Genomic DNA, 17,323 nt, shown 5'->3' with positions numbered 1-17,323 from the left:
TTCTGCCCAGTCCCAGTGATGTTTCAGATCATTGCACGTATGAACGAATGCGCGCCCTTGACACACACATCTGAAGGTCCACCTAAGTCCGTCCAGCCTCTCCGACTTTCTTGTCGCTGTCTGGACAGGCCCTGGGAGAATGTGTGTGTCAAAAGGTTACGCAATCAGCCCACCACGCTGAGACAGCACAGGCCTCTAGTGTGCTGTGGGGAGTGAGTGTGTGTGTGTGTGTGTTTGTGTGTGTGGGGGGTGTCTGAATGGAATTGGATGAAGGGGGTGGTGGGTGGTGGGGGTGGAGAGTCTCCAGAGAGGGGCAAAGCAGAGGGGAAATCTCACTGTCGGCTGCACCAAAGTTTTCAGTTTCTCAGATCTCCGCCCCTCCCTGGTATATAGTGAAACCTGAAACGGCAGCGGGCCCGTATTTGATGCCACACTCTCTTCTGGAGACTGTCATTTCACAACATTATGAAAGGTGAGTGCCTTCGATTAGTGATAAGGTGATATTTTTCTTCAGGCTCAGATGGATGACAATTGGATTTACTGCTTTTTATGAGAAAGACTGAAAATATTCACAGTCATCTTCAAATTGTATCTAATTAATTACTGGCAAAAGAGCTAAGGGGAAAGGTGCTGCTTAAAATAATTATTTTTCTCACAATCTCTACAATGCAGATAAGCCTTGCAGGCTTCTTCATGTTGCTCAGGAAAGACCTGCTGTTTTACTCATAACTAATGTGCACAAGCTCAACGACTGGACTACTGTGAATCAAAATTAGGCTTTTATAACTCTGATGCTGTATTCAGCAAACTTTTACACAGGTCAGTTTATTCTGTGCTGATAGCCTTACTGTTCAGTACACAGGAAGAAGATTAGATGTGGCTAAATGTGATTTTGATCCAAGACAAATGCTGCTACTTCTCAATCAGGATATAACAAAATCAGCACATGTAACTCATTTTGCATTGTTTTTATCACATTTCATCACTATGTACAATCAAACATTGATATTGTTTTGCAAAGATGCTTAAAATGGTCCCAATTTGAAACACAACACTCAGTACAAAATTATTAATTGGAAAGCAGATCATTAAACTTCCTCAAAAGTAACAAAATTAATTCAAAAGTCAAAAACTTATTTCTATTGTCTACTGTCAGTAGTATTAAAGACCTCATGCTGTATCTGTAAATGTTTAGAATGCAGGTGCATGTGTAACACTGATTATGTAACTATTCCAGTTATGTATTAGCCTGCAATTACTCAACTGTGGGACCGATGAACACATTATGAATATGTAACCCTGCACGTGTTCAGAAGCGGAGCCCCACTTCTCGCCTTTGTTCACGAGAGGCCGAGCCACAGGACTGTGAGATCACTCCTTCCCAACTTCAGGCTTTTGCTCCTATAGCATATTGATGGTATGAATAAGAAGCACCATACTAATATCTGATTAATCTATTGGATTATCCCTTGGTATTTTTCTTTTTTCCACTTGCACCTTAATATCAAAGTGCAAACTCTTATCTCGGTTGCTTGCGTTTCACCATCAGCTCTGCAGAGTCTGCTTGTCTTTCAGCTTATTTGTTTTGGCCTGAAACTTTATTGCTTTGATTCACTCTTGCTTGCATTGTTTGCAGCTGCCCACAGCAGACAGTCAAAGTGACAGACAGGCTTGTGAACACAGGGGACGAATTTAGGAGCTCAAGGTGCAGATATTTTGTCCATGAGTTGGTGGGGACCTAAATGGAGCTTAAGGTTAAGTGAATTTTTTCTTGACAGTTGATGTAAAGGTCACTCACCCTGTTACATCTGCGGTGGAGAAGTTTTCTGTGAGTACTACATTTACTGAATTATTCTAAAGTAAGAGAGTGCAAACAAACCAATCTGATCTCGAGAGCAACTAATTGCCATAGAACTTCAATAACATTCTTTATCCTGCGCAGGAGCTGCATGGTGAACTGGCGCAATGGGGCTTCCGAAACAATTTGATCAAAGTTGTAAAGACATTTTTCACGTGAATCTACATAATATGATTTTCAGCCTTCTGATTAATTACCATTATTATATTAAGCTTATGTGATTATAAGCATATTTCCACATGTATATTAAACATTAAATGCATATTTCAAATGGACTATAAGGTTACACACCTGATCATTTTTGTACTAGACCTCCCAGCTCTAATAGGGTACAGCGAGGGGGCAGAAAGCCAGCCGTTTTGGATATTATAGCTAACAGAAACAGTCCTAATTAATTCTTTCTGTGGTGGGAAAGTCTTCAGGCATTCAAACGATTACCTCTTTGGATAAAACTGCAGAGAACTACAAGTATGGGCTGGTAAGTGGTTGCAAAAAAAATAAAGAAAAAAAAGGTAACGCATGAACACCAAGTGTTACAGAATTACATTACATACACAAGGACACCAAGAGGCACACATTAAATAACACATTAAGTGCATTTTTCAACCCTGGCTTAGTGATTGCTACACCTTGATTGGTGCACAGGACTCGTCAGTGGTCCAATCAGTCACAAGGACAGGCGGGGAGGAATGAAACACAGGACTGGAGCTTCAGGCCAAAGGGCCAAGCTGACAGGAGAATGCACCAAGTCGTGTTTAGGAGCCTGCATAAACCAATTTAGTTACATGACATGAGGTCAGGAAAGGTTCACCAAAGGTGGCAACACACCCTAAGGTGATAGTGTCATTAAAGGAATAGTTTAACATTTTAAAAATTGCTTAAAGCGTTGTTGGGAGGATTGGTTCCACTCTGATACTGAAGCTCCAGACAGCAGCTTGATTAGCTTTGTTTATTAGAAGTGCTGGAAACAGGCAAAACAACTAATCTCGCTGTGTTCAATAGTTTGTTTAAATTCTGTGCAAAACTTTAACTCCTTGTCATAATTTTATGTGAATCATATGGCTGACTACTTACAAGTTCCTGCAGTCCAAACAGAGAGTCTAGACAGGTACATTTTGCTACCTTTGGACAGAGCCAGGCTGAATTTATCCCTCCTGTTTCCATTCTTTATGCAAAACTGAGGCAGCAACGTGTCTGGCTGTAGTTTCACATCACACCTATCATACAAATATCATCTGAATTCATCAAACTATTCCTTTAAAGTTCTATCCATTAGCCAACCCTTCACTCAATCAGCGAGTCATTCAGTAGGTCAGTCTTACAGCCAGTCAGTAGCTCAGCTGATCCAAGACGTTTCAAAAACAGTCCGTGTCGTCGCTGTGTCCCGGGATAAAGCTCCACTGTGCCTTGATGAGGTCATTCCCAGTCTTAGTTTTTTTTTTTTTCACAGTGTGCTGCTCGTCTGTTGTCCGGTATGTTTTATGTGTGAGAAAACCTCCATTTTCAGCCAGCATATGTTACTCTAACTTTTAGTACCACCTATTTAAAATAATGTCTTGAGGAAGTTGAGGTACTTGGGCCACTGAGAACAGCGATCTGGCTGCTAGACCAGATTCTCACTTGCCAGCTCCAAGGAGAGGGGCTACCCTGCCTTTGTTGCACTAAGCCTTCATTCCCACCAAGTACCTTATGAAAACAAGGAGCTCTATTTTTACCACAGCCACAATTTGGCTTTAGAACTGGAGATTTTTGGCTCCTAAAACGGGTCCAACCTCCAACCCCATGTGCGCAGCACATACAAAGTCACGCTTGTACTCAACCTCTGCCCTTTGCCAGTAGGAGCACATTCCTAAAGGTGGCTTCACACAAGCTTTGGACTAAATGGGGTTGCCATCCCTTGTGCTTTTTCTCAGAAGTAAATTTAGAAAAAAAAAGGCAGCTGCATTAGTCCTGTGAGACCAGGTCACACAACATGTACATGTGTTTGTGTGGATGTGTGAAAAACCGAGAAAGGGAAGAGAGGTCGGTGTAGTTTTGAAACTGAACTGGTGTGAGCATGTTTCCTGTAGACTGATGATCAATTTGTTTTGAATTTGGACTGCAGCAGTGACCACAATGTGTTCCGGAGAGAGGGAAAAGGGGTAACAGAAGGGCTGATGAGAAGCTTGGTAATGCAATCTGACAGGAGTGAGCACAGTCAGTGAGCTGTCTGTTTCCTCCACAGAGAGAAATTCTTTCAGCAGCACTGGCCCCAAAACAGGGTCTGTTTGAGGGCCTGACCAACTTCATGATCACATAACTTTAAGCAATTACTACTGACCTCATCCACCACGGAATAAAGAGGTGACATACGTGATTGCTGATGTAAACATAAACAGTCATGTTTGGCACATAACATACATAGTGGGAATTCACTTCGACAGCCGGCTGAAATTCCTTTTTTTTCTCTAATCGAGGCATTTGATCTTCATATCTTATTGCATCTAAATTAAATGTGTCTGATATTTCAAAACGTCACTGAACATTAAATAGCATGTGCAGGAAATGTGAAATTAGAAGTTATGTGGTGAATAAAGAGCACTGGAATGATATGATTGGCTATAAATTAATGCATAAAGACTCTGACTGCTGCGTTTTAAATGACCTAGACCTGTCTTACTGGATGCATTTGAGGCTTTGTGAGCAAACTGTACAAATTATCCAAAACTGGCATGGTGAATGGTAATCCTAGAAACACTGACAACTGTCATGGAAATTTGTATCCATAGTCAGTTTTTAAAATTTCTCTCAGAATTACTTTGTTCCACTGAAGAGGTGTGAAAACAACAAGACAGTAATTCAGGATTATTACTTTCTGACTTGTTTTGTCTTGCTTCCTGCAGTCCTGCCGTGACCTTTGCCACCCTATGTGCCTGTTGCTTCATTTCATCTTCCAAATTTTTGTTTTCCCTCTTCTGCTCTTTCAAATGTAACTCTTAGGACACACAGGTGATATGGAGAACACGTCCAAGGTGGAACCCTCCAATGGGCACAGCAGGCCTCTGGACATCGTGCCGAGTACAGAGGAGAAGATGACGGACAGGGGTCAGTGGGGCAACAAGATCGAGTTTGTTCTGTCAGTGGCTGGAGAAATTATTGGCCTGGGGAATGTGTGGCGTTTCCCTTACCTTTGCTATAAGAATGGGGGAGGTGAGTGCTGGAAATCTCTAGTTTGTTATCTTGGTGTCTGATTAACACAAATGCATTTAGTCATCGTGTGCAGCGTTAGGGTCTGGTGGAGATACTGTGACCAGAAACAGATATTTTATATGTTAAAGAATGTTTTGATCTGGATTAGGCGTGGACCGATAACTCGGATTTAGAAGCAATATACATCTGCAGTAAAAATGAATATCTTCCTGAGAAAATTTAAAATAATACGAACTTCAGCTTAAATCTTGTGTTGAAATGGATTAGATTTTTTATGTTTGACATCTTTTATTACCAGAGAACCTTTTGTCATTTATCCTTCAGTGTTGATAGGCTGTTACTCATGTAATTAATCAGATAGTGCTGTGGACAAAATATTGCTCAAGACCAGAGAGATGGCTGCATCGGAGCCAAAGTAGTGCTCTTTTTTTTTTTTTTCTTAAATTAAATGATTGTTTATTTTAAATCTGGAACTGGGTATTAACAAAAACAATATTTAAAACAAAAAAAAAGCAGAATACTGGATCAGATAATTGCCCATAATCAGTCAAACCCTATTGTGGATATGTGCCCAGTGGGACCCGAGGGCTTTTGTTCACAGCTTGCCCTTCCCTTTAGTTGTGGTAGTAATGGATGTTGGTTTTTTTCTATGCTGCAAGTTAGAAAATGTCTGAGGCATGAGAAATCACTGACAACCAATGAAACAGATAGAAAATAAGATCTCAGGCCAGTGTTTTGAATTTATATTAAAGTTGTTAATTTTAATTACTTTTGAAAGAAAAAAGAAACAAGGTCATAGCTTCAAGCAAAAAGTCGCTGAGCATCAAGATTCTTTACTTTCTGGAAATGTTTCCATAAATATCATGAAGTATATACAGGATATATATGTCAGGACTAGCAACACTCTTGATTTTGCTACATTACTTGGGGGCATGTTGACAGCATTTTTGTTAACAGTTTCCTCAATCTGTACTTTTACAGGTGCCTTTTTTATACCATATCTAATCTTCCTGTTTGCTTGTGGGATCCCCGTCTTCTTCCTGGAGACGGCTCTGGGTCAGTACACCAGTGAGGGAGGCATCACTTGCTGGAGGAAAATCTGTCCACTGTTTGAAGGTAAATTTCCTTAGAAAGATAATTCAGTGAATTCTAAGGCACCTTAAATGACTCATAAAATAACTTTTATACACAGAATTAAGATATGTGTGTGTGTGTGTGTGTGTAAGACGTCTTTGTAAAAGTTAAAATGCGCGATCAATCTTCATTATGTTTTAAATATGAATACGTTATGATCTAATAAATCACAGTATGGAAAGACAAGCATACCACCTCAATATGGATTTAAACTGGATGTCTGTGCAATGTCTTTATGTGCACGTGTTCTTTTCGGTACGATACGTACACTGTTTTTGCAGTATAATTGTGACTCTGTGTGTGTCTCTGTGCATATGTCAGTCCTGTATGAATGCAGTGCAGATGTAGGAGGGTGATGCACAGTGTTGTAATGGCTGGAAAGCAACCAGCACCGGCTAACGTCACATTTCTGGAAGGCTTTTAGCCGCCAGCTGCCTTCTAATAAGTCTATAATCAGCCATAATCATAACCTGCAGAGGATGACAGCTGGCGAAGAGTTGAGTCAGGGCTGCAATTATGCGTTGGAACAATGACATTTTTATTTCTGTGAATCACTTGAGATACACGACAGTGATGGCTTCCAATGTGAAGCTAAAAGCATTTCGCAAGTAAAATCTAATTTGTGGTCCTCTCAGGCTGCTGTTGAAAACTAGTAAAAAGAGACACAAAACAACTCCAGGTGTGATCGTCTAATGTCGTCCAAGCTGCTTTGGAGGCATGATGTGATCAGCAATCACCTGCAGGAAGAGTTCCACAGTACAAAATGCATGGTCATATCAAAACTCTGTGGAACTCAATCACAAATGTAGTCACACATACTCAAAATAAAATGCAACATGGTACTGTTCCTAAGCTCCAGGTGACTGCGAGGGACATTATAGTGGTGTTTTACTGCTCAGTGTTATACACTTTTCTGTTCCAGGAATCGGTTATGCCACCCAAGTGATTGTCGCTCTGCTGAACATCTACTACATCGTCGTGTTAGCATGGGCCATCTTCTTTCTGTCCAACTCCTTCACCTGGGATCTGCCCTGGGCGTCCTGCAACAATAGCTGGAACACACGTAAGACGCCAGAATCCTTGCCGTTCTGCTAGTGGTCAGTACTGTGCAAATGTTTAGGCACTAAAAGTAAAGTGAAAATGACATTACAAAACTAAATCGGATCAATATTTAGTGTGAAATTTGTTGAAAGTGTATAGTGTATTCAACTAGCACACCTTCTCAATGGATCTAGGTTGTCTAAGTGTGTTCTGTCTCTTCAAGTAATCCCACACTCTATGATGTTGACATCAGGTGTCTGGAGGCCACACTGTCTACTGGGGTTTCTAGGGTCATTGTCATGCTTCAGAATGAATTTGGCATCAATCACACAACTCTATTGTAGTACTGAGTGATGAAAACGATTCTAAATATTAAAAATGCCAAATAAATCAAATGTTTCAGGTGCCCAATTTAACTGGCACACCAAGGTCGAACATTTTCCGTCACACACAGATGGCAGCATCAATGAAATATCTTTATTTAATTTTTTCTCTATTGATTGACTGACATGAAATTTTGTTAAGTCACAGAATATGAATCTGTAATACTTGGACAATCCACTGTGTTTTCCTCTAGTGCCCCCACGAGGTTGACATTTAGTAAAATCTTTAAAAAATCATCTTCATACCTGCTAAATATCAACCTGTTAGCATCATCGCTACATTAGCCTGTAGCCTGCATGCTCACAGCACAAGAAATACAACCTCAAAATGAGGTGTTCCCTGTCATCACTTCATTGAATTATAGTTAGGTTTTAGCTTAAAGGAGCGACTGCTCCTGCACCGTTTCACTCCTCGGCCTCAGTGGTGGCATTGTTTCTCTTTCCTGCATGTAACTTGGAAACCTCAGAGAAAGCTTGGATTTCTTCACTGGATTGAATGTCCTTTTGTCTATCCTTCATTCAAGATTCCTGTATGGCATTTCAGAGGGGGAATAGCTCCATCAATCACCATGAGAATGCCACCTCTCCTGTCATTGAGTTCTGGGAGTAAGTGCCTTTTTGTTTGGCCGTGTCCTCAGATGGCCTTTCATGCGCACAAATCCAACAAATATCCATCTTAATAAGTGACTCCATTCAAACTCCTACAATATACCAGATTGTTTTTTTGCCTGTTTTATAAATGTACTACCGTTGGACTACAACTTTTACAACTTATTCAAAAGTTAACCCTTGGCTTCTTAGCTCCTGAGATTATTTAGAAAATGCTATTTTGGAGAAAAATGCACTGAATGTGGCATATAATGATTACTAAGATGAGGTAAAACATTTCTGATGGTTGTCCTGTGCATGTGTTTGTAATTTAGACACAGAGTACTGAGAATTTCCTCAGGTATTCACCACATTGGCTCTCTGAACTGGGATCTGGTAATCTGTCTAGCCGTTGCATGGGTCATCTGCTACTTCTGCATCTGGAAGGGAGTCAAATCCACCGGCAAGGTGAAACCATACTTCTTGGAGAAACATTCATTGTTAGAACAGAATATGAATATCAATTATAATGTGCTGCATAACATACAAAGTCTCTTAAGCTAGTTTGCTCTGCTCAGTAGACCTCTGTAGTTTGATTTTTTTAGAGAGTAACTAAATCTGTGCTTGCTGAACTGACAGCGATCGACATCTGCAAAACTTAAAACCCTCGTCAAACGAAAATGTAGAGTGCTAAGTACAACTAAAGATTTTAAGATGTTAAATAAATGTGAATGTGTGCACAGCTTTGTAAAACAGTCAGCAGTTCACCACACCAAAGAAGTCACACCTTAGAATTTCTAAGGCATTTTCATAAAACACGTATACCAGGTGATGAAGTGATGTTTTATTTCCCCGCAGGTGGTTTACTTCACAGCCACCTTCCCTTATGTGATGCTACTGATCCTACTGGTCAGAGGAGTGACCCTGCCGGGAGCCTCCAGGGGAATCCACTTCTACCTTTACCCTGATTTGGGACGACTATCTGACCCACAAGTAGGTTTAAAATGCTCTTACATGTACAGTTCTGCTGAACAGAAATGCAAATTTTCATGCAGATACAACCTTAAAAAAATTAATTGATTTCTGTTTACCAGCCTTTTAATGCTTTAAGAAATTCTTTGACGCCTTAATACGGACAAATAGGTTCAAACTAGAACAGTGCTGCTTTGAGATACATTCATGATGATATGCTCCATACTGTGAAATGTATTTTTTAAGAACTCTGAGTCACCTAAAGCACTTCAGGTCAAACCAATCTGTCCTTCTCGACTCACTAAAGTTTTTGTTTGTCAAAGAAATTAACTGATACAATCTGCCAGCTTAGCACAATGGTTGTTTTTTTGGGGGAGAGGAGGGTTGGCTGGTCTGTGTACAAGAAATAAGGCGATCACATATCACATAATGACTACGCTGTTATCTTCATACCCATCAAAAATTGGACACTGGCAGCAGTGAGATCTATAATAACAAATAGAGAAAAAGTGAGTATGACTATGTGGAGAACGTAGCTATAAACTTGCTCAATTGCTGTTGGTTTAGTATAATGTTGGCAGTTTTGAGTAATAAAACTTTTTACTGTTTTCCCTTCTGGAACTAAAACTGCGTATTTCACAACTTTTGATCAGCTAGTATTCTTGAAAGTGTTGTAATGCAGTTTGTTTGAAGGTGATTGCTCAGAAAAGATACACTGTCAATGAATTACCAGCCAGAGTGTGTCTGATCTGTGGCCTCTTTGTCAGAAGTGTGGTTAAGTTTAGTTTAAAAGTTAGTTAGAGAAAGACTGTGGTTTGTTTTCGGCCTGCAGCCTCACTGTTGTTTACTCTTACTGCCCTGATGGTGTCACTGGTGACACTGTGCATTAGTTACACTGTAGTCAATCCACTGCACTATGACCACTAAGCTCTAAAATCCCACTGTATCCTACTGTATCCGCTCAGCATCAAACATCAGACAGACACAACCGAGGACTCACCGGTGAAGCATTTAAAGAGCTAAAAAAACAACTAGTTGTTAGTAGAGACCAAAATAGTGAATGTTGCTCCACATCTGCTAGATGGGTAAACATACATGTTACCACAGGAAGTTAAGTGGTAATAATAATGTCAGTATGGTGTTCTCAACTCGACGCTTCAGTGTCCAAACAAGCAAAAAAAATAAAGAAAAGAAATAAAGAAATCCAGCATTGTAGGCCATTGTAGGACATGAATACTGTCACATTACTTCCTGCTTCTGCACAAACATAACATGTTGCTTTAAGCAGTTTTAAACAGAAGAGACTGGAATGGAAATAGTAGTGGTCACAGAGACTTTTTTACAATTTCCTCTTTCCTCGTTGTTAGATTGCAACCAGCATGAAAATCTCAAAGAGCCTCCTTCCCTTCATTCTCTCCCAGGGCTCAGGGGATGAATGCAAGCCCCGAGTGTGCAGGCCAAGACAAGCTAGGCCGGTTGAGTTGATGCCTTGGGAATACCTGTCTTTGTGTAATGTTGTGTCCAGAGCTTGTGCTGTTGTTGGACCCCTTGTCAATCAGATCCTCAGTCCTGGCTGCCAGCTATCTAAAACATGCCCCAGTGCTCTGGGAGCACTTTACCAGAACTGCAAGAAGAAAGAGAAACCTAATTTGAATTTTGAAGTGTGAGCGAGTATTCAGAGAGCGCTGCACTTTACGCCTTAGAGGTGGAGATGGATAATCAGCTTTTCCGGGGAGGGGGCTGATGTCAGGGTGGTCGGGGTGGGAAGCTGAGCTGTGGGGTCAGGAGATTTGGGACCATGATAGATACACTGTGTTTGTTGATATGACGACTGTGGCATGACTGTGTTAAATCAAGCTCGTAGTGGACGGTTTTGCCGGGGTGGAGGGCAGTTTAGTGGTGTTTATTTGCTGGTGAGATATGCCTTGTTAGAAAGCTTGGTAGGATGAAACATCAGTGTTGTTGTCATGCACACCAAAATAATGCACATGATTACACTATGCATTTACTATCGTGACCAGCTGATGGTTGTGTTTGAACTCCCTTCCTTAATTATTCTGTCTGCAAGAGCTGATATAGTTTAGAATACCCAAACAGCTCCTTTATGTAGTAAGCTTGTAACTGTGGATGTTATGGTTGCGGGATGGGACCACTCTGTATGAATACATGTACAGTATTTCCTCAAAAGATACATTTTTAAGTTTTTATCTGAGCTTGAATCCTTTTATATGTGTTTCTTCACTTTGACTGTTTTGGTTCTGTTACTTCCTAAGGTATGGATGGATGCTGGAACTCAGATCTTCTTCTCTTATGCCATCTGCTTGGGCTGCCTCACCGCTCTGGGGAGCTACAACAAATACAACAACAACTGCTACAAGTGAGGACTGAGATGAATTGACATTAGGATCCCCTGCATAACACTACCTCTCTGTTCACAATAGTCATCATTATATTCCCTAATTAGTGAATCTAATCTGTAGTCTAGATAATAATGGATGCTGTTCTCAACCTTTTACCATATCCTAATAATCATGCCCCCTGTCTGTGTTGTTTCCAGGGATTGTCTGTCCCTCTGTTTCCTAAACAGTGGGACCAGTTTTATTGCAGGTTTTGCCATCTTCTCCATCCTGGGCTTCATGTCTTATGAACAAAATGTGCCCATCTCAGAAGTAGCTGAATCTGGTTTGTACTTTTTCTTTTGTTGTTTATGAAAACAAGCCACTGCATTATCTTTGTGGATGATACATACAATATGTGCAAAAGGGCTTCTATACCGGCCAGTGTACTTAAAGGTAGAGTCAGCGGTTCTAATCCAAAACATTTTTTGCCAAATTCAGCAAATATCTCCTCACGGTTCAGTAGCTGTCTGCTCTGTGTGTACGCTGGAAAAAAATTCGACGCTCGCACAGTCTGGCTCTATAAATGGGAAACAAAATGCCTCAGTCTAATCCGCATAACACTATTGCAGCGTGTCCTCTGCACGTTTTTGCTCATGCATGCTCATGCACAGGTCAGGGGGAATGGGAGGAGGACAGAAGATGTGGCAGTATGAGCAAGAGGAATGACAAACCTACCACATACCAACTATTTGATAATGTCAGCCAGCTATTAATATCAACATTATAATCACAAGATCCCCCTCTGGTTCAAACATATATGGCTGAGTTACCTTGATATCAGTAGAGTACAGCAGTTTTACAGTGTTTGAACAGAGTCTTAGGTGAGCTGGTGTGTTTGAGCTGCAGCAAGTGGGGAGGGATGAGTAAAGAGAGCGGCAGGGAGCTCATAGATCTACACATTTTAGCAAAAGCAATGATATAGAGCTCAATTTAAGGCATTTTAAAGAAGGAAGGGGTTATTTTCTTTTTTTTTTTAAAAGTCTAAATATGTAATTTTGTTATACAGAGGTAAGTCTTAAGGGGATTAATCAACTCTGACTCTGACACTTTTTAACACTTCTTTTGATTGAAATATAACGGTATTTATGAACTAATGCACTGGTTACAACCAGCAGAATGTGAACTTTTCAAGAAATTATCAAAATATCTGAAAGATTCAAAAGAAAGAGCAAAAATTTTAACTTTAATTGTATCTCTGTGTATTCTCAGGTCCAGGCTTGGCTTTCATAGCCTATCCCCGTGCTGTGACCATGATGCCTTTTTCCCCTCTGTGGGCCTGCTGCTTCTTTATTATGATCGTCTTCCTGGGACTGGACAGTCAGGTGAGATGAGCCCAGATGATTCCAACAGTAGTCATATAGACATATTTCCAACAATATCAGCAGCCATGATATGATTACTGCAAGAATGAGCATAATTCTGATCATTTTTCTTGTTGTTTGTTTCTTGTGTTCCATTTTTTTAAATCAGTCATCTAAACACAAACATATACTGACATCTATTTTCTTCTTGTGTCCGTCCTGGTTAGTTTGTGTGTGTGGAGAGCCTGGTGACAGCCATGGTGGACATGTATCCCTCCACCTTCCGCCGCAAGAACCGCAGGGAGCTCTTTATCCTGGCTGTAGCTGTGGTATCCTTCCTCATGGGGCTCATCATGCTGACAGAGGTTAGTCTCAGGGACCTCACTTCATTTACACAGAATAAGATTACGCAGTAAGTACATCGTAATCCATTCCAAAACCTCCATTACAATGTAATGTTGAACAAACACATTACCAGTTCCCAGCATTAACGAGGAGAAATGACTCATAAATGTGAAACTGCAATGATGGCTTGAGGGCAAATTTTAAGCGAAGACGTTCTCGTGTGGAATATTTTAACCAGGCTGACGACAAGCAGTCTGCCAAACTCATTTAAAGTGAAACTGCACTGATTCAGTCTTACTATAGCTTCCCCCCTAAGCAGCCTTCTGTCCATACAAACAGCAGATTCCCCTAAAATTCCTTCATGTCCAGTCACTTGGCACAAATCCTATTCGGACACAGCCGACTGTGAAAAACCTTTTTCAACGAATTATTTGCAGTGTAGCGCTTTGTACTTTTCAGATGGTTAGGTGGCTGGAAAACAATGCAGCTTCTCAGTTTGACAGTATGTATGTTCTCTTGAAGCTGTTTTTCCTGCTGTAAATAATTGTGAACTCATACCTGTGTTTGCCCACAGGGAGGCATGTACGTCTTCCAGCTCTTTGACTACTACGCAGCCAGTGGGATGTGCCTGCTTTTTGTGGCTGTATTTGAGACAGTGTGCATTGCCTGGATTTATGGTGAGTTCATCTGACTATGAGGCCTTTCTAAATGGCTTTATTCTCACTGCTCATACAGCCACTTCAACAGCCAACTATCTTCATTTTAAGGTTTCTGTTAAAGTTCAGATGGACCACGCAATATTATCGGAAATCCAACTAGTTGAGCTAAATATCAAAATAAAGTCATTTAGGCACCCAGCTGTGATTTGTTTCTTTGGTGAGGATTATTAAGGTCATTTTTCTTTAGATCTCTGCTGTTCAAACAGGGTGAATCTTGACACAGGTGATCGTTAGATGCTGATGGAAGTCTCCACTATCGTCTCTCTGATCACAGGTGCAGATCGTTTCTATGACAACGTAGAGGATATGATTGGATATCGCCCCAGCCCTGTCATCAAATACTGCTGGCTTTTCTTCACCCCTGCAACATGCTTCGTGGGTTTTTACATTTCTTTCTTTCTTTTTTTTTAAAAATAAAAAATGTATATGCATGCTTGCAGAAATCTCTTCCGTAAGACGAGCTCCCTCTACTGTCCAACATTAAAAATACATTTCAATTTACAAACAACCACAGATGATTGTATAAAGCTTTCTTTTTCTGTATCTTAAACAATACAAAAGGAATTAAGGTTAAGTAAAACTAAAACCTTTTTAGTTGGAGTATTTACTAGTATTTCAAATGTTAGGAAAGCAGCATCATCAACATGCATCCGTACACTAACATACAATATCCTTTGTCTCTTTATCAGAGTACCTTCGCCTTTGCATTGATTAAATACTCACCTCTGAAGTACAACAATGAATATGTGTACCCATGGTGGGGGAATGGGATCGGCTGGATCCTGGCTCTGTCCTCCATGCTTTGTATCCCTCTCTGGGTGGCAGCGAAACTGTACTACACCCCAGGAACAATCAGAGAAGTAAGTCTAAAAACGTACCTTCACTTTTTACATGCAAATGTAAATAAATGTCATATCAGAAGATGAGAAATGTTCGTGTCAAAGTTCTCTGATTAGTTTCTGTGTGTGTTAACCCTTTTCAGGACTTTTGGGGTCTTTTGGACCCCAGGCCATTTGGTTTAGGTGACAGGTATTGTTTTTTTTGTTTGTTTTGTTTTGTTTTTTTAAATATAAAAAGAGGGACATTTGTTATGCATTTGGCACCAACAATACATCAACTTATCAGAAATGTATTCAACATAGTAGAAAAGTTTATAATGAATACCAACAAATATTTTGCACATATTCTTTCTTGGGGTCCAATTGACCCTGAAAGACCTTCTACGTGTAGCAACATGAAAGTCCTGAATAGGCTTGAACAATCAACCGCTTAACTACGTGTTAATGGAGAGGTTGCAGTGATGGACCTACACAGAGTAGACATCAGAGTCAGCAGGTCCCCTCAGCTTTATTTTGAAAGAGTTTTAACAACTTTGAGCTCATTGTTTTGGTGTCTCGTCCAAAAATCCTGATCTGTATCATCTTTTTTCTTCTTTTTTTTTTTAGTGTGCCAGTGTTGTATGTTACAGCATACTGCATTGACCACAAATGGTCAAAAATCAAATTAATTTTATTAATTTGTAAGTTGTTGTTCACTGATTTTTAATGAGAAATGTTGCAGATATCTAAAATTGTTTAAACGTTGTTTAGACGTTCTGGTTTGATTTTACCACTGTTGCCAGTCATACACTGTCTCTCGTCCCTGTTTCTCCATCTGTATCTCTACAGTCATGTATTTCAATACACATCTTGAATAATCTCCAGTTGACAACAGTCCTAATTAGACAAATTCCAATGAGGACAGGTCCTGTGTGTTATTTTTGGTTTGAAAATAAATAGCAAAACAGCATCACAGGTTTTCCATAATTTTTCTTATAAATGTTTCATTCACAGCGCCTTATTCTCTTGACCACTCCTTCCACTGACTTACCGAAGACCAAGCAGGAGCAGGAGAGGCTGCTGGCCATCTTTGCAGCAGACGGTGACAGCCTCCATCAGAAAGCACCTGCCACTAAGGATGGCTACTTCCCAGTGGATGAAAAGGAATCTAACTGCTAGAGACTTGAGGACAGCTCTCTCTACAATACCTCACCTGACAAGGTGGTGAAACAGGTGCAGATGCAGACTCACCTGCAATTGCCTTCTTGCTGCTGGAGCTTTCTCCTTTTTTTTAAGGTGCCTTCAACGTACCGTATGACGGCAACAGCATTCGTACTTAAAGAGTTTCATCCTTTTTTTAGGACATTGGATAACATCTCATTTGCCAGTGGCAGAGTAGCATGTACATTTGAAAATGTGACAACTGTTGTTACACAGTGGCTAAGATTTTTTTTTTTACATTTGATCATGTCTGCTTTCTAAGGAAGCATTTTCTTCTGTTATGGACATCTCTAATGTTCAGTTAGTCTGACATGACATTACAGTTCATTTCTTGATTTTAACAGCTGTCTGCAACAGATGGAACGCAGAGGGAGGAACATGAGTGCACAGATCGTAAAAGTTAATAAAGTCTATTTCTTTTAAAATCATTTTCTAATATATAAACAGAGTACATCTATAATGTGTACTCAGTTCTATCATGCTGACAGCATTGTTTTTACCATACAGTAGAGAGCTATCATCTCAGGATGTAAAACATTCTAATAAGTACATTCTTACAAAAATATACTAACTGCCAGTGCTTAAGAATGCAAGAAACGGATGTTAAATTTACACTGAGCTGAAGTGACCTCAAATCAGCTTATTTAAACTTCACTGTTTCTTGTTTCTTTCAAAATAATATGATTGTGGCAACTGATTAAATGTTTTCTGTCTCCTTCATTGGGCTTTGCAGAGTCACATGGATATTTTACCCTTTTTTCAGTCTTTTGATATTGACATGATTTTAATCTAGTTGGGTTTGCCTTATCTCTAATGCACTGTACTGTATTAAAATAAAAATGTTAAGTGCCTGAAGAAGACGGTTGTGCCACTTAGATACTATAAGCTAGGGGGGCTGGTTGAAGGGTTTCATTCCAAAAAGAACATTTCACTTGCCATCTTTTTTTTTTCTCTTGTCTTTGCTGTAAGAAACTTCATCCTGTGTTTCTTTAGATGTCGGAATGAATATATGATCATTGATTACTTATAAAGAACACTTTTAGATGTGTAACTTTTATACTCTAAAACATTTTTTTTTATGACTGAATAAAGATACCTTCATTTGAAACATGCATTTCTATTGGTTTATATTCTGTACATCCATCCATCCATTATCTATACACCGCTTAATCCTCACCAGGGTCGCGGGGGGGGCTGGAGCCTATCCCCGCTGACTTAGGGCGAAGGCAGGGGACACCCTGGACAGGTCGCCAGTCTATCACAGGGCCACACTTAGAGACAGACAACCAAGCACACTCACACCTACGGACAATTTAGAATCATCAATTAACCTCAACATGTTTCTGGACGAAGCC

The 17,323-nt window shown here is 40.1% G+C and overlaps 1 protein-coding gene across 2 annotated transcripts; it reads left to right on the top strand.

Annotated features, from left to right (window-relative positions):
* The first annotated feature begins 418 nt into the window (after positions 1 to 418).
* LOC103366735 (sodium- and chloride-dependent GABA transporter 2-like) lies at positions 419 to 17,082 on the top strand. 2 transcript variants are annotated; one of them, XM_008294550.1, is made up of 15 exons: positions 419 to 472; positions 4,838 to 5,047; positions 6,029 to 6,163; positions 7,104 to 7,244; positions 8,130 to 8,211; positions 8,529 to 8,661; positions 9,052 to 9,186; positions 11,439 to 11,542; positions 11,723 to 11,847; positions 12,774 to 12,886; positions 13,093 to 13,230; positions 13,785 to 13,887; positions 14,204 to 14,304; positions 14,619 to 14,789; positions 15,762 to 17,082. In XM_008294550.1, exons 1-15 carry the CDS (start codon positions 466 to 468, stop codon positions 15,924 to 15,926), a joined length of 1,863 nt encoding a protein of 620 aa, XP_008292772.1. In that variant the 5' UTR covers positions 419 to 465; the 3' UTR covers positions 15,927 to 17,082. The 2 variants fall into 2 exon arrangements, with proteins under 2 accessions (XP_008292772.1, XP_008292773.1); XM_008294551.1 differs by lacking the exon at positions 419 to 472 and adding an exon at positions 1,390 to 1,417.
* The last annotated feature ends 241 nt before the right edge of the window (positions 17,083 to 17,323 follow it).

Source organism: Stegastes partitus, unplaced genomic scaffold, assembly GCF_000690725.1.
Source record: "Stegastes partitus isolate 25-593 unplaced genomic scaffold, Stegastes_partitus-1.0.2 Scaffold971, whole genome shotgun sequence".
In the NCBI taxonomy this organism is placed as follows: Eukaryota; Metazoa; Chordata; class Actinopteri; family Pomacentridae; genus Stegastes; species Stegastes partitus.
Note: the sequence above shows the minus strand (reverse complement) of the source record. Positions and strands in the feature narration are given on the sequence as shown.

Coding starts and splice junctions, on each gene's coding strand:
- LOC103366735 (XM_008294550.1), top strand. Junction 9,187..11,438: donor GACGACTATCTGACCCACAA/GTAGGTTTAAAA, acceptor TTACTTCCTAAG/GTATGGATGGATGCTGGAAC. Junction 11,848..12,773: donor CTCAGAAGTAGCTGAATCTG/GTTTGTACTTTT, acceptor GTGTATTCTCAG/GTCCAGGCTTGGCTTTCATA.